Below are 26,411 nucleotides of genomic sequence, written 5' to 3' on the forward strand. Positions count from 1 at the left end.
CTGCCGGCTAATGAGAGCGATCAGCTGATCTCCCGGCTGCCAGCTAATGAGAGCGATCAGCTGATCTCCCGGCCGCCGGCTAATGAGAGCGATCAGCTGATCTGCCGGACGCCGGCTAATGAGAGCGATCAGCTGATCTCCCGAACGCCGGCTAATGAGAGCGATCAGCTGATCTCCCGGCTGCCGGCTAATGAGAGCGATCAGCTGATCTCCCGGCTGCCAGCTAATGAGAGCGATCAGCTGATCTCCCGGACGCCGGCTAATGAGAGCGATCAGCTGATCTCCCGGACACCGGCTAATGAGAGCGATCAGCTGATCTGCCGGACGCCGGCTAATGAGAGCGATCAGCTGATCTGCCGGACGCCGGCTAATGAGAGCGATCAGCTGATCTCCCGGCTGCCGGCTAATGAGAGCGATCAGCTGATCTCCCGGACACCGGCTAATGAGAGCGATCAGCTGATCTCCCGGACGCCGGCTAATGAGAGCGATCAGCTGATCTCCCGGACGCCGGCTAATGAGAGCGATCAGCCGATCTCCCGGCGGCCGGCTTAGCATTAGCCGGTCTTCGGGAGATCAGCTGATCGCTCTCAAAAGCCGGCAGCCTGGAGATCAGCTAATGGCTCACAGAAGCCGGCCGCCGTCTTATGAGAGCGATCAGCTGATCGTTCACAATTACCAGTGGCCGGGCGATCAGCTGAAGTGAAAACATACGGATTGCGCTGCTCAAAAAACGCTACATGCGGCGTTCCTGCTGCCCGACGGTCAGTCGTTCCACAACTGATCAATCGGGCGGAGGATGCAACGCAGCATCATCAGTCACAATCCGCCGCTCATACAAGTCTATGGGAACAACGGAATCCACCAAACGGATTCCGTTGTTTACCAGAGCCGCGGATTGTGACTGATACAAATTGACGGAAATGTGAACCTAGCCTAAGGCAAACAAGGCATATAAATATTTACTGTTTTTATTGAAAAATGTATTAAGTGAAATGTAAACAAATATTGAAGGCATTAGGGCTTGTCCGATGGTAATTTATTTTTCTTTTTTAGGCTTTGTTAAAAATAATAAACAGAGGCATACTCACTTTCCACCGCCCCCGCGGAACCAGGAACAGCCGATAATTCACTTCTCTAGTCTCCTAACCGTTGCAGCCTGTAATTGATACTATGATTTCTGACCGGCGCAGACCCTTGGCTTGGCGGAGACTTCCCGAGCTGCCCGTGCTAAATCTGCGGGGGCGCTGGAAGGTGAGTATGTCTCCGTTTTGTTATTATTTTTAATCAGTCCATGGCTGGAAAAATGACAACCGGTGACAACCCATTTAATTCTTCTTTCCCAACTTTCCCATTAATAGCTCTCCAGGGTTGAACGTTAGAGGCAGAGACAGACACATACAATTGATACAGACTTACTGTATCAATCAATCTATTTGTGTGAGGCTTCACTAATGAAGCAATATCAAAGTCTGGCCGAGCGTTAGATTTGCAGATCATGCAGGGAGTCTATGACTGGTGACAAGTGAATGAATCACTCAGTCACCTAATAAAGTCTGCGGAGTGCTGCCATAATCTCATTAGATCTATAAATATCAAGATGCAGATTATGAACTCCTCTTTGTCTCTTACTGGTTTTACCCTTTAAATGTGCACCGGGTAAATTCCAAGTAGAATCTCTGGAGAATAAGATGTTAATTTGCCTTCCCGTAAGCTTTCACGTGAGCTAGAAAGTTTTATGTGCCGGCTTTAGCTATGTGCGACTAATGCGGTCCCACAGGGCACCGGCCGGCGGGGGCGCTGTGGGGGCAGCAACTCCCTTTCATTTGCTGCTCTGCTCTCCACAGCATCCTGCTAGAGATGGGGAGACAGAAGGCGCAATAGGGTCTTACGCGGTATTTACCGTGTAAAAATATATAGAAAGGTACACTCACCTGGTCGGGTTGTGCCGGTCACAACCCCTTGAAGAGCATGTGAGTATCCGCGTGGTTCAAGCAGCGGCCTCGTGCAAAATGTGATGCAAATATAAAAACAGGAAAACGGGTTTAAGCGGCGCTAAAAAACCACTGTTGCCAGGAAATTAACAAAATCTCTTTTTATTTCAGCAATCCAACGCGTTTCAGAGACAAGGACTGAAGAAGGAGACGGTCCTTGTCTCTGAAACGCGTTGGATGCTGAAATAAAAAGAGATTTTGTTAATTTCCTGGCAACAGTGGTTTTTTAGCGCGGCTTAAACCCGTTTTCCTGTTTTTATATTTGCTCCACAGCATCCAGCAGAGGGCGCCCTCCCCTCCTCTGCTTCCATAAGATAATCATTTAATTACAAAAGTAACAGAGATGAGTGAATCTTTCAAAATTCATATTTACCACATTCACCAAATTTTTCCAAAGAATTCAAAACACTGCAATTCGAACGTTCTCCAAAACCTCCAATTGCTCTGAAAACTTGGAAGATACTATCATCTTTTCCTGACACACTAATCTTCTACACTGAGTTCACATGTTACAAGAATTTAATTTGTTTAATGTTTTATGGAAAATCAAAGCAAAACAATATGTTTTTGAGTACGGAGAAAAAAGTCACAATTCCTCTGTGCAGAGCATCTTGCACCCAGGTGATACTCTGCTGCGCCTTCCTGAATAACGGAGCCGGCAGTGACATTATTCCTCTGTGCAGAGCATCTTGCATACAGGTGATGCTCTGCCGCGCATTCCTGAACTACAGAGCCGGCAGTGACATGTTTCCTTTGTGCAGAGCATCTTGCATATTTGGAGATGCCCTGCTATGTTTCTTTGAGCAGGATGTTTGACAGCACAGGATTCTATGCAGGTTCTGGAAGGTGCAGATTACTCAGGTGTTCCACCTTCCTGGTAATTGCTCTGAGCATGCTCTCCCAGAACATCGCCAGTCATACTCTCTAGTTCTGCTGTTGTGCTATTGCCGTTCTATGCCGTTGTTTGTGCTTGTGTTCTGATCTAAGTTTCTTGACCCTGGACCATTGTTTGACAGCAGAGGATTCCATGCAGGTTCTGGGAGTTGCTGATTACTCAGGTGTTCCACCTTCCTGGTAATTGCTCTGTTTCATTACTGAGCATGCTCTCCCAGAACTTCGCCAGTCGTAGTCTCTGGTTCTGCAGTTGTGCTCTTGGCTTGTGTTTGTGCTTGTGTTCTGATCTAAGTTTCTTGACCCTGGACCATTGTTTGACTCTTCTCTGCCCACTCCCTGTTCTTGTCATTACCTCCTGGCTTTTGATCTTAGACAATTACCTGACCACATCTCTGTCTTCTCCCTGAAACTTATACTTACTCTCCTGGAATTCTGACCCTCAGCCTGTGACTTGACTGTGTTTCTGCTTACTCCCTGTGCCCTAATGTGTCCTCCTTTTTCTTGACCCCGGCTTGTCTGACTAACCTTCCGTCTATACTATCAGTGAATAGTGATTAGCATCACAGCTTTATAATCTTTTTCTCCCTATCTTTATTGCTGAGTTGTGATGTTCTCTTAAGGCTCTGTCACACACAGAGATAAATCTGTGGCAGATCTGTGGTAGATCTGTGGTTGCAGTGAAATTGTGGACAATCAGTCCCAGGTTTGTGGCTGTGTACAAATGGAACAATATGTCCATGATTTCACTGCAACCACAGATCTGACAAAGATTTATCTGTGTGTGTGATGGGGCCTTTACTATGGCTGCTGCATTCCCTGCTTCTGCTTTCATACAGGCTATGTCCCTCCTCATTCCTTGTTCTATACCATGTGATGTGATAGCTGCATGGCATTAAGGGGAAGTCCACCAAGGTCATGTGATCCATCTCAGGTTGATCTAATCTTCTTTGGTGTATAGAACGGCAGCAGACATTTTAGGCAATTTGAGAAAAGTGAATCACAAATAATTTGAATTCTTTGGGTTCTTCGAATTCATAAAACAAAATTGATACAAACTTGATTTGTATCAAATATTTTGCTCAAGGTTAATAAGTTATCCCCTTTTGAAAGGTGGTTACTGTAGGTGACTTTTTAGAACAAAGGCCCCTATACACGGTACACTAATGTCAGCCGAACTCAAAAATATCGATGGGCTCGGCCAATGGTTTATTGTTTAAGGGAGTACACCCAATGGTCTATTGTTTATGGGAGTATGACCAATGGTCTATTGTTTATGGGAGTACACTCAATGATCTGTTGTTCATGGGAGTACACGCAATGTTCTGTTGTTTATGGGAGTACACCCAATGGTCTATTGTTTACGGGAGTACAACCAGTGGTCTATTGTTTATGGGAGTACACCAAATGGTCTATTGTTTATGGGAGTACACCCAATGGTCTATTGTTTACGGGAGTACACCCAATGGTCTATTGTTTATGGGAGTACACCCAATGGTCTATTGTTTATGAGAGTACACCCAATGGTCTATTGTTTATGGGAGTACATCCAATGGTCTGTTGTTTATGGGAGTACACGTAATGTTCTGTTGTTTATGGGAGTACACCCAATGGTCTATTGTTCATGGGAGTACACCCAATGGTCTATTGTTTATGGGAGCACGCCCAATTGTCTATTGTTTATGGGAGTACACCCAATGGTGTATTGTTTATGGGAGTACACCCAATGGTCTATTGTTTATGGGAGTACGCCCAATGGTCTATTCTTTATGGGAGTACACCCAATGGTCTATTGTTTATGGGAGTATACCCAATGGTCTATTGTTTATGGGAGTACGCTCAATGGTCTATTGTTTATGGGAGTACACCCAATGTTCTGTTGTTTACGGGAGTACACCCAATGATCTGTTGTTTATGGGAGTACACATAATGTTCTGTTGTTTATGGGAGTACACCCAATGGTCTATTGTTTATGGGAGTACATCCAATGGTCTACTGTTTATGGAAGTACACCCAATGGTCTATTGTTTATGGGCATACACCCAATGGTCTGTTGTTTATGGGAGTACATGTAATGTTCTGTTGTTTTTGGGAGTACACCCAATGGTCTATTGTTTATGGGGGTCTACTGTTTATGGGAGTACACCCAATGGTCTATTGTTTATGGGAGTACACGCAATGGTCTATTGTTTATGGGAGTACACCCAATGGTTTATTGTTTTGTTATACGTGTTGGGAGTACTGGCCAACTGACAGAAGAGCTGTTGATCATTCCTTTCATCTTCATAAACGTCAATACACACCTTTATCTGATCTCTCATTAAACTGTTAAAAGGAACCTGTCAGGTGCAATATGCACCCAGAACCACAAGCAGTTCTGGGTGTATATTGCTAATCCCTGCCTAACTGTCCCTGTATACACTAACATAGATAAAGAGATCTTTAGAAAAAGTATTTCTAAAAATATCATTATCTATGCTACTATAGTGTCACCTGTATAAGGACTGGCTCAGGCTCAGTGTTCGCGTTCCCATGTACCATCTAAGACTATGCACATTTAAACTTTGCTTTTTTCCTTTGGGTATTTTATGGGATAATTCCTTCCCTTATGCAGCAGCAGACTTGCTCAGCTGTCGTCAGTTAAGCACTTCTGGGCTGTATTTAATCTCTCTACTTTCTGGAGAGGTTGCTGGTTATTCTATTCAGTTAGGAGCTAGCCCAGGAGCAGAGAGGATGTGTTCTTACTGCTGCTATCTGCTGATTGTTGTAAGTGGTTTCTACTACCTCCTTTTCTCTGTAACCTTACCAGTGCACCTTTGGTTATACCCTGGTGCAGGTTTTAGGTGTGTATGAGTTTTTGTGTACCCCTGTTAGTCATTACTTGTTGGTCAGTTCTTGGGATCTGCATCCTGGTCTGTTCCCTGGGTGGTGAGCATGTAGTTATCAGGGCCAGGACAGGAGACAGGGCCACGTTGGAGGCTCGACCCTGACTAACTTTAAGTCTACCATTGTGTAACAGCTGCCTGGAGCTACAGACTGGCTGCAAAGGGAGGCTAGAGGAAAGCCGCTCACCAAGCAGGATCCCGAGAACTCTGCCACCCTTTAACCCCTATACAGGGATTTGGAATTACACAGAGCCCCAGAGCTCACCACCTGTGGTAGGCTGTAGTCCATGGTAGTCAGGCAGGGTAAAAAAAAACAGGAAATGCAATACAGGAACAGAATTGTCAGGCAAGGACATAAAGAGGAAAAAAAGCAGAGGTGAAATCCAGGACCGGCAGCAAGGTACAAAAACGACAGGCAGGAGGGTAGTCAGAAAACAAGCAGAGGTCAGCGCACGGGAATAACTATACAAACAGAACAGGAACCAGGAATACAGAACTATCTCTGGCAGCGGTCAGATGATAGGAGGGGGAATAAGAAGGGTGTGGTGTCTTCCAATTGGCTGTAGCTGAATGATGGTAACTTCAGCTGGAAGACACACGCCACCTACAGTCAGCTAGTGGTACTGCAGATCCGAAGGAAACCCAGCCCAGTGGATGAGCGGAGCCTGCGCCCACCAGAGCCGCTGGCATTAATCCTCTTCCATCACCAGCACTATCCACAGTGGGAACATGGCACTGCCTGGTGACTGAAGCAGAAGTCGATGGAGTGGACTCCGGTGGGGACGAAACACATTGGAATAAGTGACAGCAAATGGACCCCAGTCCTAGAGTTAGCCAAGGAGCCCCTGTGTCATCTTTATCTCCCCATGACATATAGGCTGTGAGGGGTAGGCAGGGATTAGCAGTATGCAGGACCTGACAGGTTCCCTTTAATCTATTTTGTCTTGAGCAATATAGATTTGATCTGATTTTCATTGCGAATGATAAGTTCAGGAAGCAGGCAGGAGAAGTGGCTCATAAGTGGGGAAAGAAGCAGATTTCTCCGATAAAATACATTAGAAAAATGTCCTATATTCCCTTGTAGTATTGATTTATGCAAAGTTTGTTGAAATGACAGTGACCTTTCCAGTTATAGCTGATTGATGTGTATGACAATAATGTAGTCAATAATTCTTAGAGAACGGAAAAGAAAAATCTCGTTCTCGAATATTAGTATTTAGGCAGGTTACAATTCACACTATCTTTCCAAAGTATTAACATTGCTCAAAAAGAGCAATATGTAGATTATTATTTTGGTTTCTACATCTATATGGCCTTTAATGGAGGCTGCAATTAATGGAGGAGGTACTTATATAATAGCGATAGGGAAACGAATGGAAACTTCAACGAAACGCCATAAACTGAGCCCAAAAAAAAAAAAAACTTCTTAAGAAAACTATTTTGAGAACATCAGATAGCTTAGAAGCTAGCCGAAATATCAAAGGATCGGTTTGCAAATATTGTACTTACAAATATCCTGGGAAATAATTAGGGAACAAGTAACGAATCTGCACGACTTACATAAAAGTTGCATATATGAGAACTGTCTAATGTCTCACAAAAGAGTCGGCGTCCAAATTACTGCTGTCTGGAGTCTCTTCATACTTTACTTATACGACTGTAAAGATCTCGGTTCGTTGACATTCTTAATGACTAAGGAAAGATATCTTCAAAGCCCCCACAACTCCCACTCCGTGTGTTGCTCTGATAGGCGTAAGAACTTCTACTCGAGATCTTAATCTATTCTGCAAACCCACAAGTAACGTTCCATTAGTAAACTTCTGCCAACCTTTTTGTCCATAAGATGGCTGTAAATGGAGGGAGGCCAACACATCACTCAGCCTTTTCCATTGAAAACACTCTGCGCCTGCGCTGTATTCTTCATGGTGCGAGTGCAGATGGTAGGATCTGTGTGTATCAATGTTAGAGGCTAAGTGATGTTTCCGATCACATACATGCTGTCATGCGATGTTCGGCCCTGTACGTACCTGGAGGCACGGAGTCGTCAGACTCGTTCCCACCACAGAGTCTGACAAGCAACCTGAGTCTTCTGAATTTTTCAGCCTGAGCTGGGCATCGGCTAATTCAGGTTCACTGGCCTTCAGCTCTGCAGGAGTTAATTCTTGCAGACTTGTGACCGGACGTCAACTGATTCAGATTCACTGGTCTTCAGCTATGCAGGAGTTAATTCCTGCAGGCTTGTGACCAGGCGTTGGCTGATTCTGGTTCACTGGTCTTCAGCTCTGCAGGAGTTAATTCCTGCAGGTTTGTGATAAGGCGTCGGCTGATTCAGGTTCACTGGTCTTCAGCTCTGCATTAGTTAATTCCTGCAGACTTGTGACCGGGCGTCGGCTGATTCAGGTTCACTGATCTTCAGCTCTGCATTAGTTAATTCCTTCAGGCTTGTAACCGGGCGTCGGCTGACTCTGGTTCACTGGTCTTCAGCTCTGCAGGAGTTAATTCCTGCAGGCTTGTGATAAGGCGTCGGCTGATTTAGGTTCACTGGTCTTCAGCTCTGCATTAGTTAATTCCTGCAGGCTTGTGACCGGACGTCGGCTGATTCAGGTTCACTGGTCTTCAGCTCTGCATTAGTTAATTCCTGCAGACTTGTGACTGGACGTCAGCTGATTCAGGTTCACTGGTCTTCAGCTCTGCATTAGTTAATTCCTGCAGACTTGTGACTGGGCGTCAGCTGATTCAGGTTCACTGGTCTTCAGCTCTGCATTAGTAAATTCATGCAGGCTTGTGACCGGACGTCGGCTGATTCAGGTTCACTGGTCTTCAGCTCTCCAGAAGTTAATTCCTGCAGACTGGTGAGCAGGATCTAGGAGCTCAGTTTGCTAATTGCCTCATGCAGCTGCATCCTTCCTATTTAAAGCACAGACTTCTGCCAGTATGAGTTAATAATAAATACATGCTAAATGTGAGGTTGTCATGTCCCCAAATGCTTTTAACATCCAGGTATGGGGCTAATCTGCAGGTTAACAGTTTTCCAAAGCTGCCCGGCTACAGGGAAAAAATTAAGCTTATTCCTCCTGTCAGCCTCCAGTTTTCAGTCATAGAGGTGCGGCCGGTGTAGCTTCAGTCACCGCTCAGTATGTAGTGTAACCACACTCCAGGCACTAACTGACATCTCAACAGTGCATCAGTACAGAGCTGGCTATAAGCCTATGGTTTAACCCTAAATCTGCATGTCAATAGCATTTGGGGGCATAACAGGTTTCCTTTATGGCTGCTGCTGCCTTCACTAGCTCTCTTGTATCAGCACAGTTTCATCCCTCCACTGCGTTTCCTTCCTATAACCCATGATCGATGTGAATATCTTCCGGAAAAATTCTCGCATTCCAAAATTTACTTCCATTATGCTCTATAAACCAGTACCGAACATCAAAAGGCTCATTCGGCTAACCAAGCACCCAACAGTTCCCTCCTCCTTACTAAGAGGCTAACCCCTGCCTGTTCTGCCCTACACGGGTCTCTGCCACGATTGAAAAGTCCTCTGGATTGCTCCTACTGACAATTTTGTGGCTTCGGTTGAAGTAATGTTGACAGATCAGCTGCTTTGCTTCTATGCTCTATTTACTGTGCATAACTGTCGACATATGCTGATTGACAGCTGGTTCCCTGCTTCACAACTGCAGGGAGCTGACTATCAATCAGCATAGCCCCGGCAGTCACCCCCCATTGACAGAGCAGGAATTTTGGTTCTCAAGTCCTCAGACAGTTCTATTCTACGCTTCCTGTTCTCCATGCTTAGTGTGGCACACACAGACACCCAAACCAAAGACTGATTCAACCTCTCCTCTTTTTATCTGTTTTTAGATGTGATTTTCATATTGCCCACACCAGTTAATTGCCACAACACGCATCATATGCTTGAAATAAAGTTGTTTAGCCATAATTTTGGAAAGGTGCCAACAAGGCACCGGAAATCACCACCAAACTCACTCATCCAACACATAAACACGAGAGCTCTTCCACTGGGACTGGGCTAGGGTAGGTGCAGGGGTGGCCATCATGAGGTATGGGACCTCTTGCCCACTAGTTCAGGAACTACAGGGGAAGTTAGGAGCCATCTCACACACAAATCAGTCGAAAAGATACATTCGGACGCAGCAGGCATCTGGGGAGACTCAGGAACAAGCAAAGACATGGACAGTTCGGGGCCCATGTCTGGAGCTGGAAGCTCGACCCAGGTTCTTAGGAAAGAAGGGGATCCCAGGGGTCGCGGGGAATGCAGAAGGCACCCGTGACCCATTCCAAGGCCTAGGAGCTGGGGTGTAGGGAAACCGTCGAAAGGTGACGCACAGAGGGAAACACCGGTCTCGACCATCGAAGTATCCGGGATCGGCTAAAGCCCATCACAGCGTAGCTCGGTGCTCCAATGGCAGAGTGCTTCCAGTGAGTAAAAGAACTTTAACTGCACCCTCTGTGAAGTCCCATCACTGCTGGCGCTCGCAACCTCGCGTCCCTGTGCCATAGGTGACTACCACCACCACTGTCCTCCCTGGGGGCTAACTCTACCTGTGTTGAGCTGCAACACCCGAGCTGCATCACCATCCGTCCCAGCAGAGAGAGAAGTCCCGCAGCTACGGCTAATAATTGGCCGCAAACTACAGGTGGCGTCACATACAACTACTCCCATCATCCCCATCCCCATCTTTATTGACACCAGGCAAGGCCACTGTGGCGATCCAGGAAAGGAACCACGGCCCAGTGACGGGTAACCTCAGACCCTGTGGGCGTGTCATAACACTCGCAGCTGAAGTAGGTTCAGGGAGCAAAGTTAGTAGACCCACTTGACCACAGGGGGGACCTGGGCTTACCCTTTAGTGGGAGGGGCTTAACTAAGCGCTTACCGCGAGGTGGACGCCAGGTATCTCTCCCAGGACAGAGACCGGGACTATGGCAGCTGACCCCCAAGGCAGGTGACAAGCTAACTAGCAGAATGGTATACTGACTAACTGAATGTGTTGCGCAGGCACCTCCCCTAATGGGAGGGTGCCTTAAATTTCCATTTCTGGGAAATGGCATGCCAGCCTTTCACGAGGTCTTAGGTGCACTCCTGGGAACCCTGTGCCATATGTACAGTGCCCAAGAGGAGAAGGAGGAAGCAGCACACGTGGATGGCCGGGGGAATGTGAGGGAGTATGCGAACCGGCTGGGGTGGTGAATACGTTGGTGTCTCTCCAAAGACGGCAGTGCTACGTGGTAGATTATTACCGAATAATAACTAATTCCAAGACGAGGCTCCAATTATTTTAAGAAGGCTACTATTATTTGGAAACTACAGTACACAGTCATCAGAATATTGTTTGAGAATGAGAAACAGTATAAAATACATGACGAAAGAGGAATATTTGGTGACTCGGTTTCGGCGGCATTGATCAGTGTCTCTGCGCGTTCTCACCCTTTAGATCTAGATTGCTGGCCCCCGTAGAGTGCTGCGTGACCGTCCTTCCATCAATCCTTAGCGTGTGAGCGTTTCCTGGATCTCTCGAGACGGCGACGCTGTGCCATTGGTTATCATTCAACGGTCGCTCCGAATTGCCTTTCATCAATGATGGGCCATTCCCAAGGTCGAAGACGTAATGGATATACCTAGAGGAGTCAAATAAATAGGCACACGGTTCAGTCTGCGGCGTAACGGTAAATGTTTTTACACAAATACATAAATGGTGCTTCAATGTTACATATTTCACTTCAAACAAAATGGGATGTGCAGTTCCCTTGACATTCCTGATCTCCAGACGGTTTACTAATATCTCTGGAACTATAGCGGATAAAGATGAATTTACACATTTCTCATCTGATTTCTCACATCGGCAGTGAGAGGAGAAAGCCTTGGTCATATGAGCAAATTATACGAGGTTATAAAAATATAAAGAAAATTGATCTGCCAACACTTCCTGTTACATAACGGGAGCTTAAACAAGGTGCGGAGACTCTGACTGTCAAGTAGGCTTGTTACAATGCAAACTGCACACATTATTAAATAGTTATAATAGACCTGATGAGGCCAGTGTACTTACTTTGAAAATCCATATTAAAAAGGCCCTATAATCCTGATATTAACGGGAGTTTAAACAAGGTGCGGAGACTCTTTACTGTCAGTAATTGCAATTCTTTATCCCGGATTAAAGAAGGCTTGTTACAATGAAAACACACACATTATAGTTATCTTAGACCTGATGAGGCCTGTGTACTTACTTTGAAAATCCATATTAAAAAGGCCCTATATCCTGATATTAACGGGAGTTTAAACAAGATGCGGACACTCTTTACTGTCAGTAATTGCCATCCTTTATCCGGGATTAAAGTAGGCTCTTTACAATGAAAACGCACACATTATTAAATAGTTACCTTAGACCTGATGAGACCAGTGTACTTACTTTGAAAATCCATATTAGAAAGGCCCTGTATCCTGATATTAACGGGAGTTTAAACAAGGTGCGGAGACTCTTACTGTCAGTAATTGCAATCCTTTATCTCGGATTAAAGAAGGCTTGCTACAATGAAAATGCACACATGATTAAATAGCTATCTTAGTCCTGATGAGGCCAGTGTACTTACTTTGAAAATCCATATTAAAAAGGCCCTATAATCCTAATGTTAATGGGAGTTTAAAAAAGGTGCGGAGACTCTATACTGTCAGTAATTGCCATCCTTTATCCGGGATTAAAGTAGGCATGTTACAATGCAATCGGCACACACTTTTAACTAGTTATCTTAGACCTGATGAGGCCAGTGTACTTACTTTGAAAATCCATATTAAAAAGGCCCTATAATCCTGATTTTAACGGGAGTTTAAACAAGGTGCGGAGACTCTTTACTGTCAGTAATTGATATCCTTTATCCCGGATTAAACAAGGCTTGTTACAATGCAAACTGCGCACATTATTAAATAGTTATCTTAGTCCTGATGAGGCCAGTGTACTTACTTTGAAAATCCATATTAGAAAGGCCGGTGCGAAGACTATTTACCATCAATAATTGCAATCCTTTATCCTAGATTAAAGTAGGCTTCTTACAGTGGAAACTGCACACACTATTAAATAGTTACCTTAGACCTGATGAGACCAGCGTACTTACTTTGAAAATCCATATTAGAAAAGCCCTATAATCCTAATGTTAACAGGAGTTTAAACAAGGTGCGGAGACTCTTTACTGTCAGTAATTGCATTCCTTTATCCCGGATTAAAGAAGGCATGTTACAATGAAAACGCACACATTATTATTAAATAGTTAACTTAGACCTGATGAAGTCAGTGTACTTGCTTTGAAAATCCATATCAGACAGGCCTTATAATTCTGATGTTAACTTGAGCATTTTATGAGTCCACGTAGAGCTGGAGACAATGCACATTTTAATATCTGACAAGAAATAAAATAAAAAAAAAAGGATTTTACAGCCACTCTGAAATGTATTTTCAAAGTAAGTATACCAGTCTCATCAGGTCCAAGACCTATTTAATGCCACGCATAGCTTGTTTTGTGAAATCTGGTGTTTACACTAACTATACTGGAAGTGAAAAAAATCACAAACTACCCCATATAAGCCTGAGATAAAATAATATGTACTAAACCCTCACCTGTCTGTACCCACATGCCTCTGTACTGCCCATCAACCAGCCGATCCCAGCACTTGGCCCACTTTCCATTATGGTTTTGCCACTTAGACAGAATTCTCTCTTTTATCTCGTTCTGTCTTGATGCATAATCTTAGACTTTCTTCTTCATCCAATGCGGAGCAGATGTTCTTGGTTGTATTTTGTGTCATTTGTCTGGCGCGATTTTCCCACTATCCTCGATAGAGTCCCCCCGACATTTCTGTCACTGGTAAATGTGTTTTTTAAAACCTTTACACTCAGATGCATAACATTTTATTTACCTTTTCTATCAGTTTCCTAGTCACCTGTCTGCTTGCAGCCTCCAGTACCTGTGCTACTGACCTCCTGGCCTCCTGCTGCCTCCATTACCTCTGCTACCTGCTTCCTGATCTCCTGTCTCCTGCTGCCTCAATTACCTCTGCTACCTGCTTCCCAGTGTCCTGTCTGCCCGCAGTCACCATCCTCTGCTGTGTCCCGCTCTCCTGTCTGCCTCCAGCTTCCAGTACCTCCGCTACCTGCTTCCAGATCTCCTGTCTCCTGCTGCCTCCATTACCTCTGCTACCTGCTTCCCAGTGTCCTGTCTGCCCGCAGTCACCATCCTCTGCTGTGTCCCACTCTCCTGTCTGCCTCCAGCTTCCAGTACCTCTGCTACCTGCTTCCTGATCTCCTGTCTCCTGCTGCCTCAATTACCTCTGCTACCTGCTTCCCAGTGTCCTGTCTGCCAGCAGTCACCATCCTCTGCTGTGTCCCACTCTCCTGTCTGCCTCCAGCTTCCAGTACCTCCGCTACCTGCTTCCTGATCTCCTGTCTCCTGCTGCCTCAATTACCTCTGCTACCTGCTTCCCAGTGTCCTGTCTGCCAGCAGTCACCATCCTCTGCTGTGTCCCACTCTCCTGTCTGCCTCCAGCTTCCAGTACCTCCGCTACCTGCTTCCTGATCTCCTGTCTCCTGCTGCCTCAATTACCTCTGCTACCTGCTTTCTGATCTCCTGTCTCCTGCTGCCTCAATTACCTCTGCTACCTGCCTCCCAGTGTCCTGTCTGCCCGCAGTCACCATCCTCTACTAACTGTTTCCCGATCTCCTGTCTGCTTCCAGCTTTCAGTACCTCTGTTACCTGCTTCCTGTGGCTATCAAAACCTCTACTATCTGCTTCCCCGCCTCCTGTCTGCTTGCAGGCTCCAGGACCTCTGCTTCCTGCTTCCCAGGCTTCTATCTGCCTGCGGCCTCCAGTGCCTCTACTACTTGCTTCCTGGTATCCTGTGTGAAGGCGACATCAAGTGCTTCGAATAACCTGCATCCCAGTCCCTGGTCTGCCTGCTGCCTCCATTACCTCTGCTACCTGCTTTTCGATCTCCTGTCTGCCTGCCGCCTACAGTGCTTCTACTACCTGTTTCTCATATGCCTCACCTGCCCACTGCATCGATGCCCATAGCCATGTGCCCAGCCAGACTATGAGCTTAGAAGATTGACTTTACCAGCTGAGGCAAAACAATTATAACAAACTACAAGCATGGTGACTCAGTGGTTAATCCCGTTGCTTTGCAGCTCTGGGGTCCAGAACGGATAGGAAATTCAATTTGTGTGCTCCATTGTGACAAAACAGTGATGATGATGATTGTATAATACTGTGAAATTTGTCTCGCTATACAAGGGAGTAAAAATAAATAAGATTTATTCTAATGACAGCAGAACAATCAGCTAGGTGAAGGAGTTGCGCAGGCTTTGTAACAGCAAAATGGTAGACAATTCTTAATGGATACTATTTGTTAAACAATCATTAAAAAATATCAGTGCTTAGTTATAAATATCTCAGCCGAATATATTCTCCGTAAAATCCATCAGAATTAACCCATATTAAATCTTATTACAAGGGTACGGACCATAGAGAGGTGTAATGGATCGGATAAATGAAGGATCTACTGTAAATTGAAAACCAGGGATAAACCAAATTAATATTGGAATTGTAGTTGTTGTGAATTCCCATTGCACACTATGAAGAACATATTCTTTTTCCATGAAAATAAATATTTTTTTTCTACTTTTTCCTCCTTTTTGTGGATAACAGCTAAAAGAAATGGAATGTATCAGAATTCCGGAGACGTGATTCCGGATACAATGTGTTATTGTGTTGCTCTGGTTAATATGTATTTTGCAAGGGCGCAATAAACGTTTATTACTAGTGACATGCGATAAACATGTCACATTCTATTACATGTATGAGTGTTGGGGGGGGGGAGGGGAACAGGATACTGATGTCAGTTAGCGGCGCTCCTGGAAGCTGGCGATAATAGAGCTCCGACGTATCTCGGCGTCAGCCTACTTTCCGTATGCAAAGCTGCAATTTGCAGGGACCTAAAAGCGCGGCTGAAAGGAGCAAAACAGGAAAATGCTTTTAAATTATACAGAAATAGACGGTTCTAATTACTAAGTGGGGGAGTGAGAGGCTGCGCGTGCTGTATAATGCAGCCAGCGTTTTGTTTTAGGATTGCACATGCTCCGTGGGCTCCCAATTCCCGCCGGGAATACGCGAACGTTGCGGGATGTGTGCAAGTGACGGTGCGAGTTAAAGTCATCCAAAATGTGGTCTGGATCAATACGTAAAAGCACTTTTTGTATATGGGGAGTGAACGGAGAAAAGGAACCCCCCATAACCCCAGACCGGATGAATATTGCATTTGTGGATTATTACGTAACTTTCATTGCAAATCCTCAAGTGTTTAGATCTGTGTTTTATTCTTAGTCATGGCTCATCCGGAACATAAGCTGCGCTGTCGGTGCCGCCATGGATCCGCTATAAAAGCAAATGTGGTAATCTTCTGGCGTCTATCAGTGCTGGAACCATCGCTTTATTCATGGATTTCACGCTTCCCATGCTTACCTCTGTTACACTGAAGGAACCTGCCTGAGTCACCGCTGCGTTAATCATCCATTGCACACTATGGCGGAGATGGATTTTGTTCTGTGTCATTATATTGTTTTATACATTAGGCACTTTCTAGAATTCAAGCATTGAAATTTCGAGATATAAAATAGCCCCGATCCTATATTTATACATGGAGGTTCACGGATATTTATAAATATATTTCTGGGGATTTAAGGCTGATTGTCAGCTAACATCTGGCTCGAAAGGTGCAAAAATTGTGACTCGGTGTCAATGAATCCGAACTATGGGTCACTCTATAAGGATCTGTCGGTAGATAAGGAAGCAGTAGTATGGCATTATAGTGTCACACTAGGTACGGGGAAGTACTAAGCGTACGGCGAAAGGGAAGGGAAACTCTGTGTCTAGTGAAAGGGGAGATGGTGACACCTGACCGAACCTACCACTGGTCCCTGGGGTCCCTCACCACCCTAGATAGGTTCTGCACCTATGCGCCGAGCCGGATACCTGACCCTAGAACTCCCAACTGCTGGTCCCTAGTGTCCCTCACTACTCTAGATAGGTTCCGCATCTATTCGCCGAGCCGGATACCTGACCCTAGGTATCCCTACTGCTGGTCCCTGGGTCCCTCACTACTCTAGATAGGTTCCACATCTATTCGCCAAGCTGGATACCTGACCCTAGGTATCCCTACTGCTGGTCCCTAGTGTCCCTCACTACCCTAGAAAGGTTCCGCATCTATTCTCCGAGCCGAATACCTGACCCTAGGTATCCCTACTACTGGTCCCTAGTGTCCCTCACTACTCTAGATAGGTTCCACATCTATTCGCCGAGCCGGATACCTGACCCTAGGTATCCCTACTGCTGGTCCCTGGGTCCCTCACTACCCTAGAAAGGTTCCGCATCTATTCTCCGAGCCGAATACCTGACCCTAGGTATCCCTACTACTGGTCCCTAGTGTCCTTCACTACTCTAGATAGGTTCCACATCTATTCGCCGAGCCGGATACCTGACCCTAGGTATCCCTACTGCTGGTCCCTGGGTCCCTCACTACCCTAGAAAGGTTCCGCATCTATTCTCCGAGCCGAATACCTGACCCTAGGTATCCCTACTGCTGGTCCCTAGTGTCCCTCACTACTCTAGATAGGTTCCACATCTATTCGCCAAGCCGCATACCTGACCCTAGGTATCCCTACTGCTGGTCCCTGGGTCCCTCACTACCCTAGATAGGTTCCACATCTATTCTCCAAGCCGGATACCTGACCCTAGGTATCCCTACTGCTGGTCCCTAGTGTCCCTCACTACTCTAGATTGGTTCCACATCTATTCTCCAAGCCGGATACCTGACCCTAGGTGTCCCTACTGCTGGTCCCTAGTGTCCCTCACTACTCTAGATTGGTTCCACATCTATTCTCCAAGCCGGATACCTGACCCTAGGTGTCCCTACTGCTGGTCCCTAGTGTCCCTCACTACTCTAGATAGGTTCCGCATCTATTCGCCAAGCTGGATACCTGACCCTAGGTGTCCCTACTGCTGGTCCCTGGGTCCCTCACTACTCTAGATAGGTTCCACATCTATTCGCAAAGCCAGATACCTGACCCTAGGTATCCCAATTTACTTTTTTTTTATAAATGATACGCACCCTTTAGTTACATTTTCTGCTCATTTATTGATTTTTATGCATAATAAAAAGATAAAGTGATTGTCACGCTAGGAACGGGGAAGTACCAAGCTCATGGCGAACAGGATGGGAAACCCTGCGTCTAGGGAGAGGGAAGAGGGTGACCCCCTGACCAAATCTTCTCCTGGTTCCTAGGGTCTCTCACCACCCTAGATAGGTTACGCATCTATGAGCCGAGCTGGATACCTGACCCTAGTATCCCTACTGCTGGACCCTAAATATAGAACGGGTAGAATGAGCTCGTCATCAACCCCACTAAATGCTAAAGGAAGACACAAGGGGGTCACACAGGGGGAAAAGCAAGAGGTACGTATCATTAGATGACTCAGGTAGGAGTTCAGCAATGATACCACAGAGGAGTACAAGCCACCTGCTTGCAACCTCTACTTGAAGGAACTGAAAATATCACCAGCACCAGTCCAAAGCAAGGAAGGGGTATTTAAGCACAAAGGGAATACTAACAAGCAATAGCTGGATGGAAGTCGAGTTCCTGCTGGGGAGAGATGAATCCAACAGGAAAGCTATCTATACCAATGAATACTGACAGCAAAACAATGGAAAGTCAGGACAGCAGAACAATGGAAAGTCAGGGAGCATTCTGTACAGCCAAACACTGTGACCTTCTATGGCCAGAAACCACATGACTGACTGTCACACGTGACATACCCGTGATATATAGGCTCTTGCCTCCAATAGAAGATAAAATTTTTGGAGTGGAGATGTGATGTGCCAGTCATGAGTTATCTTGCATTCAAAGCAGTATGCAAATGAGGCTGGAAGTGCACTGGGGGCGTGTCAAGAAAAAGCTTATTTTCGAGATGATGCTTGTTGCATGCATTGTTTTATGAGTTGCCACAGATTTGCAATGTTTTACCAACTCTTTAAGGATCAGGTGATTTTTAGTTTATGAGCTTTCGTTTCACATGCATACTAATTAAAATCTCTGTTGAGTTTTACACCTTCCTGTTTTCACACCAACTTTGTGTATGTGTAAATCACCCGTGTGTCTGTGTGATCCACATAGAGACATGTCAGTATTTTACAGTCAGCAAGGATGAAAAGTGCCAATAGAAGTCTATGGGTCCATGAAAAACACGTTTGGCATACTAATGGCATCCGTGTGACATCCGTGTGACATGGACCAGAAACAAATGCATTCAACAAATTAAAGTTTTTCGTGGGTTAAAGATGTGTAAAGATGAAAGTCAAGTTAAAGCAGACAGCTGGGGGCTGGAATTATCAGGCCGGGAAGGTCCATGGCTATTGGTCACTTTCCAGCCTAAAAATAGCAGACTGCAACTGCCCCAGAAGTGGAACATCACATTAAATGCCCCAATTCTGGTGCTTTGCCTCAGCTTTTCCCAATTTTCCAAGTGCAGTGGTAACCGGGGTAATAGTAATTGGGGTGGACCCTTTCCGTGGTTCTCCAATTTATTAAAACAAAAACCCAACACAATCCAGGCATTCGGTGAAACCTGGTGCCTGTGATGAGTGGTGACACCAGGATCATGTTGTGGTCCGTGAGACCCGGCGACTCTGATAAGCGGTCACCGCTTATCAGTTATCACAGTCGCCGGGTCTCACGGACCACAACATGAGCCAGGATTGGCTGTTGCTCAAAGCCTATAGAGCTTCATTCTGAGGCCTCATTTTGAGGCTCCATAGTCTTTGATCAACAAAATCGAGGAATGTCATGGGAACCTCTGGACTATGCCGGAAATGGGAACTTTGATTTCTAATAAATTGATGAATGAGCGACAGTCTCTTTTTTTTTCTCTTTTTATGATTTTCAGGTTTCCATTTGTGGAGCACATTGGATTCCCTGGATTACGTCGGACCTGCATGTTTTTTTTTTTTAATGAATTGGTTAACCATGGAAAAGGCGGGGAGTGTGTTTTCAAATAAACTCTTTTTGTGTGTGTTTTTTGCTTTTTACTTACTGGGTTAATAATGGGGGTGTCTTATAGACGCCTCTCCATTACTAACCCCTGGGCTTGATACCAGCTGACATGACACAGCTGACCTCAACCCCAATTACCATTGCTCGGAGTGCCACCGCACCAGGGCAATTGGGAAGAGCCAGGTTTAGCGACAGAATTGGAGCATCTCATGATGCTATGATGCTCTGTTTCTGGGGTAGCTGTGGGCTGCTATTTTTCGGTTGGGAAGGAGCCAATAACCATGGACCTTCCCAGTCGGATAATACCAGCCCCCAGCTGTTTGCTTTACCTTTGCTGGTTATCAAAAATTGGGGGAAACCTAAGCCATTTTTTGCTTTTATTTATTTATTTGATTAATAGCTGTAAAATCAATCTATCATCTATCTTTGCACATCTTTAACAAATAAAATTCATTGATTTCAGTGGCAAGCTTTTTTTCCGGTACATGTTGCACGGATGTCACATGGACAGCACACTCGTACACTCGGACAGCACATACATACACAAGCATGATCCCACGAATGGACAAAACGGAATTTGCGTTTTCTGTGCGCACATGTGAAGGGGACCTTATTTTGATCAAGTTGGATTTTAGCTACTCTATAGAGCAGAGGATGAACTCAGGAGTCAAGAGGAAGTGGCTCATAAGTGGAGAAAGAAGCATATTTCTCTGATACAATATATTACAAAGCTCCGTATACTCTCATGTACAATTGATTTATGCAAAGTTTGTTGAAATGACAGCGACCATTTATCAGTCTAGTAAATTTGCAAGTTATTTGTGAATATAAACTTATTTTCAAAAGTAGATGTTCACTACACATTTGATCTATGTTCCATTTTCCATAATTTCCAGAATCCACATAGTATGAAAATGTAAGAGGGTGTCCAGTGCCCTGCTGCCCCGGATGAATGTTATAGTACAAGTGAAGTTATGATAAATTGGTGTAATTTAGTGAAATATGATAGTAATGTAATGTATTGCTATGTGTTTTCTGTGTGTAATTTTGCCAGCCACCACCAGATGTCACTGGGTCCCTGGTCCCTCAATGTAAGGGAATGCAGAGGGAGTGACAGGATGGCATAGGTTAAAAGGGGGAGGTAAGTCCCCAGCATAGAAGAGATATAGGAAAAGGAAGAAAGGGAGTAGTAACAAGGGAAAAAAGGACCTGCAGGGTCAGATTTAGCAGGAAACGGCAGAGAGGGAGTAGTGACAAGGGAAATAAGGACCTGCGGTCAGATTTAGCAGGAAACGGCAGAGAGGGAGTAGTGACGAGGGAAAAAAGGACCTGCGGTCAGATTTAGCAGGAAATGGCAGAGAGGGAGTAATGACAAGGGAAAAAAAGGCCCTGCAGGGTCAGATGTAGCAGAGTGGAGTTGGGTGGTGTGGAGGTGTCTGGCATAGAGAGAGAGAAGATAGAAGAAAAAAAGAGTCAAGGAGAGTGAAGTGAAGTGTGAGCCCCCTCAGCTACAGAGCATAATTCCAGTAAGGAGGAGGAAAGTAGGAGAGCGTCCCTTTCGTAGGATGGCAGCTGTAAGTAGTACAGACAGATTACTTGTGGGGTCACTAGCACAGTGGGAGTACCACCAGAAGGAGTCCTCTCATTGCTAAAGAGCCGAGCCGTCAGACTCAGTGATTGGGTCAGGAAGGAAAGGATAAATCGCTCTTTGGTGGTCGTAACTAAAGAGCTGAGTCCCGTAAAGGACCCGATGGCCCTTGTGGTCCCTTCCAACTCTACCATTCTATGATTCTATGTAAAGAAAGAAATACCTATAAGAGATCTTGATTTAAAGACTGCCTTTAAGAAGTAGAAGCTGTGTGCTAAACGAATGTTCAGTAAAGTCGTTATGGTTCCAACCAGTGGTTGACTCGTTACTGTTAGGGTGGCATGTGATGCCGGTGAGAGTCAACGAGATTCAGAGAAGCCGGATGAGGATCCAGATGAGCAGCTTCATGCAGCTACCACCTCCACACCCACTCCATACACCACTCCATCCTCCACGTCTGTACTATGCTGGGTACATTGAGGACTACAACCCTTGCCCACGACTGCCCCTCTCCTGCACTTTACAAAACCATGCACATGTACCGCCCCCACACCTGTAGCAGCTAAGCAGCTCGGATCCGGACCCGCTGTGTGGCTCAAGGGATCCTCCGGACCCGGGGATCACGCGGACATGCCAAATTAAAAGGGGGACGTAGTTGTACGGGCTTGGCCGTATTCAATTCGTGACGCCACCCATGGTGTGTGGTGAAAGATGGCACCACCGTTGCTGTTGTGGGACACCCCGGGGGAGATGGCAGCTGGATGTTAACCCCTCCGTGGGTAGGGATGGTTGCCCCGGGGCCCAGTGGCTCTGTGCAGGGGATGGCGATGGGAGGGGCCTGCACACCCGGACGTACCAGGGGATGTTTGGTCACTCACAGTTGAATAAATCACACGAGTCTTTTGGTAAACCAAGGTGCTGGTGGCCGGCCGCCACGGCCGGTTGTACTCTGGTCCCCCACCCGGGCTGGTGGTCGCCGTCTTTTCCCTCTGCACTGTGTTTGCTTGTGTTGGACTTCCCAGTATGGAATTCGGGAGTCCGCTCCCGGCTTGTTGTGTACCTGAGGAGCCGTGCCCAGTGACGCTGACCCGTGGGATCTATCGGGCCCTGGCGGTTGCCCTATCCCTCTCTGTGGGTGGTTGTCTGCTTTTGGGACTTTGGTTGGGACATGACCTAAAATCCTGCCCTCAATTGGTTAATTAGCTAGGCCGTTGGTTCCGGTCCTGGCTTCAGGGCCAAGTACCCCCTCTGTACACGGTTTCTGGGTTGGTTCTCCAGTGTCTGGTACCGGCGAGCTCCAACCCTGTCCCGGTCCACCTCGGATCTCTGGCTGCTGTCTTCCCGTCGCCTGCTGACGGAGACCACCATCTGCCACCTAGCCAAGGTACCAGAGCTCTGACCCTGGCACCTGTCAACTTGAGCTTCACCTCCGCTGGAGCTACACCTAGCTCCAGCCCACACTCCTCTCAAGTTGAAGTCTAGACTTAATCTATTGGTTTTCCCGCCCCGGGCTGTCTAGACCCCTAGGTGGGCATTTCCTAACCGCCTGGTCCCAACCACTGGTGTGTCAATCTTCCCCTGAGGGGGGTGGCTAGGGTTGTATGTAACCATGTGAGGGATGGTGTTATGTGGATGCCTCTTGTGTGACTACCTGGTTTTGCCAGGGCGTCACACACAGATCGCCAAATAAAAGGAAGCGCTATCGATATTGCTCAGGCCAGGAGCACTTCTAAAGTGTACTCAAGACAATATAGTAGTACAATAACCATATTATAGAATTATATTATAAATGGCACAACGGTGCTATATAGTCAGCTATAGAAGAGGAATATGAATTGCGTCATATTTTAATGTCGCCTTTTTACAAAGAACGTTTATAATGAATCCATGGGAAAAAAGAACAAAACCGCAGCGTCCTTGTTCCTCGCTGTGTGATTTTCCTATGATATGAAAGCTGTTTTACACCTTGTCTACGCCAATTTGTTAGCTCTTTACGCGACTGCTGCACTGTACACCCGAAAATTGAGCGTTTTATTTTCTTACGTGCTCGCATTATATCCATTTCCATCCCTTATTTATCTATATTTAGACCGCTGGAAATACCAATGTGATACCAAAGGGACATGTGAGTGAAATGGAGATAATGTATCGCCTCCAATTTATTTCCTTTTCCCCATCAGGGAGCCTCGTGGTCTCAATTATAGACAATCCTGCACACTATTCGTGCAAGAAGGGAAACTTTAGTTTTCTTGTAAATAGTTTTGTGATGCTACAGAGTCTGTAAAGTGCCGCTGATCACTCGGGTCCGGGTCCTGAGAGTCCTACACATTGATCAAAACACCGCTTTGAAGCAGAGAAACTCTGCAAAGAGCGGTGTACGGATCCATAGAGTCACCACTGAGCCTGTACATACAAGAGTTTCACACTTCAGAGCTGTAGATTGTCGGGGGTCTAAGGATCCAGAGTTCCACCGATTAGCGGCACCTTCCAGCTCCTAGAACACATTAGAATATGTACCCTTTAACACTAGAAGTCCCAGAGAGGGGTCATTTGACATTTCTACAATTGAAAGCCCATGGAGCTCGAAATTCCTGGGACTTCTAGTGTTAACTTCATTTTATGCTCAGTTATTGACTTCTACGCATAATAAAAAGATAAACTTATTGTTACGGCGCTAGGTGCGGGGACGTACCAAGCACACGGCGAAAGGGAAGGGAAACCCTGTGTCTAGGGAGAGGGAAGAGGTTGACCCCTGAACAAACCCACTGTTGCTCCCTGGGGTCCCTCACCACCCTAGATAGGTTCTGCACCTATGCGCCGAGCCGGATACCTGACCCTAGATATCCTTAGTGCTGGGCCCTAAATAGGGAATGGGTGGGATGAGCGCTACGTAAACTCCACTACATGACTATAGAAGACACAAGGGGGACACACAGAGGAAAAGCATGAGCTACTTATTATATGACTCACGTAGAAGTTCAGCAACAATATCATAGAGGAGTACAAGCCGCCTGCTTGCAACCTTGGCTTGAAGGAACTGAAAATATCATAAATATCATTATCAAAATATATAAATATATATAATATAAATATCAAAATATCATTCAAAGAAAGGAAGGAATGAGTATTTAAACACATCGGAAATAGAAAATGTATCCTTAAGCCAATCACTGCATGGTCAGTAATTTGATGTGTGGGCATTTCCAGCTAATTATGGGGCATTATGATGGAAGATGGAAATAGAGACTGATAATAGGGACCTGGTAAATATCAGAATGGGAGCTGTGGAGGATCGGTAAGGGCGAGTGCTACTTGTTTTATTTATTTTTGAAAATTGTTTGTTTGTTTTTTATTTTAAGAACAACTGAAAGAAAAATAACAATAATGTAAATTTAAGTAAAAGAAAGATAATGTTAAGATTTCTGTGAAGTCAAAACAGTGAAGACTGTTTAAGACAAAACACAGAGTTTGATTTTTTTCAAGTATTAAGAGTCAAGTCTGTCTTGTGTGGTTCTTGGAATGGTTGGATTTATTGAGGTGACACCATACCACCTATTGATTATCTATGCCCCTGCCACTGTCACTGGTGGGTTGTCTGAGCTTTCTCTGCAGACAGTGCTCACTCCAAACAAGCTAGCACTTTCAATCACCATTGAGGTAGGCGGGGCATGCAACATGCAAAACAAATGGGCGGAACGAGCCTTTTGGCCACACTTAGGGTGCACCGAGCCTCTTGGATACACTTAGGGTGCACCAAACCTCCTGGCCACACTAAGGGGGTACCGAGCCTCTTGGATACACTTAGGGTTCACCAACCCTCCTGGCCACACTAAGGGGGTACCGAGCCTCCTGGCCATAGTTAGCTTACACCAAGATTCTTGGCCACGCTTAGGGTGGACTGAGCCTCTTGACCGCACTTAGGGTGCACCGACCCTCCTGGCCACACTAAGGGTACACCGAGCCTCCTTGCCATATTTAGGGTGCACCAAGCCTCCTGGCCACACTAAGGGAGAACCGAGCCTCCTGGCCACAGTTAGCTTACACCAAGATTCTTGGCCACGCTTAGGGTGCACTGAGCCTCTTGGCCCCACTTAGGGTGCACTGAGCCTCTTGACCGTGTGGCGCCCGTGAGGCTTCCGTCGCCACAGAGGTACTGCACCTCAACCAGAGGTGTGGTATCCCATCCCGGGTAAAAATGGGGTCAACTACCAGTTCACAGACAAAACCTGCACACACCAATTGGTAGGTCACACACCGGGTCAGGGTTTAAGGCAGGCACTCCATTAATGCTGAGAGTAGCAACCAGTATACCTGGTTATGGGTCCTTAAGTCCCATTCACTGGCCCTGAGGGGGTGGAGCCTCGCAGGGAAGGGTGTGGGAGGAGTCAGGAAGTAGAGAGAGGAGCCAGTTAGTTCAAGTTCAAGGCAGTCTGTCAGGGAGAGTCGAGGAGTGAGGAAGTGGGCTGTCAGGAGAGGACAGCGGTCTGTCAGAAGGAAGGAGGGGTTCCTGGTGAAGATCCTGGGGTCTTGCTAGGCCCAGGTGACACAGATTGAAGGGATTCCAGAGTCCCACGGGTGTGCGAAGGCCCCGTGGACTTGTTCCACTAGAATACTGGGTGGAGGAATCTGGCTGCAATCCAGGGACGGTCCCTAGACTGAGAGAAGAAAGACATTACTCTTAGTGAAACCGACGGCCGGGAGATTGCTTCAAGCACCCGAGGCCACAACCTGCCACAGATCACCGGCAAAGGGAAGCAATAGAAGACTTAGGTCAGCTACCCTTGGACAGGTCCTGTGGTGGAGGCACAGAACAGCCAAATGCAGCTTTTGTGCTAGAGAGACAGCCAGGGAGGACACATTGAGGGGTGCACCGGTACTGACCCTTGAACTATCCGGGATCGGCGGAGGTCCCTGACAGTGGATCCTGGCACTCCATGGGTAACCG

At 46.2% G+C, this 26,411-nt stretch overlaps 1 protein-coding gene across 16 annotated transcripts in view; it reads right to left on the minus strand.

Annotated features, from left to right (window-relative positions):
• The window catches only part of NRXN2 (neurexin 2), a 955,311-nt gene that overhangs the window by 472,548 nt on the left and 456,352 nt on the right, over window positions 1-26,411 (minus strand). For all 16 annotated transcript variants that reach the window (XM_075326071.1, XM_075326065.1, XM_075326063.1 and 13 more), the window contains one exon: window positions 11,217-11,407. In XM_075326071.1, the coding sequence (XP_075182186.1) occupies window positions 11,217-11,407 (191 nt within the window). The remainder of the gene's footprint in view (window positions 1-11,216; window positions 11,408-26,411) is intronic.

Source organism: Anomaloglossus baeobatrachus, chromosome 10, assembly GCF_048569485.1.
Source record: "Anomaloglossus baeobatrachus isolate aAnoBae1 chromosome 10, aAnoBae1.hap1, whole genome shotgun sequence".
Taxonomy (NCBI): domain Eukaryota; kingdom Metazoa; phylum Chordata; class Amphibia; order Anura; family Aromobatidae; genus Anomaloglossus; species Anomaloglossus baeobatrachus.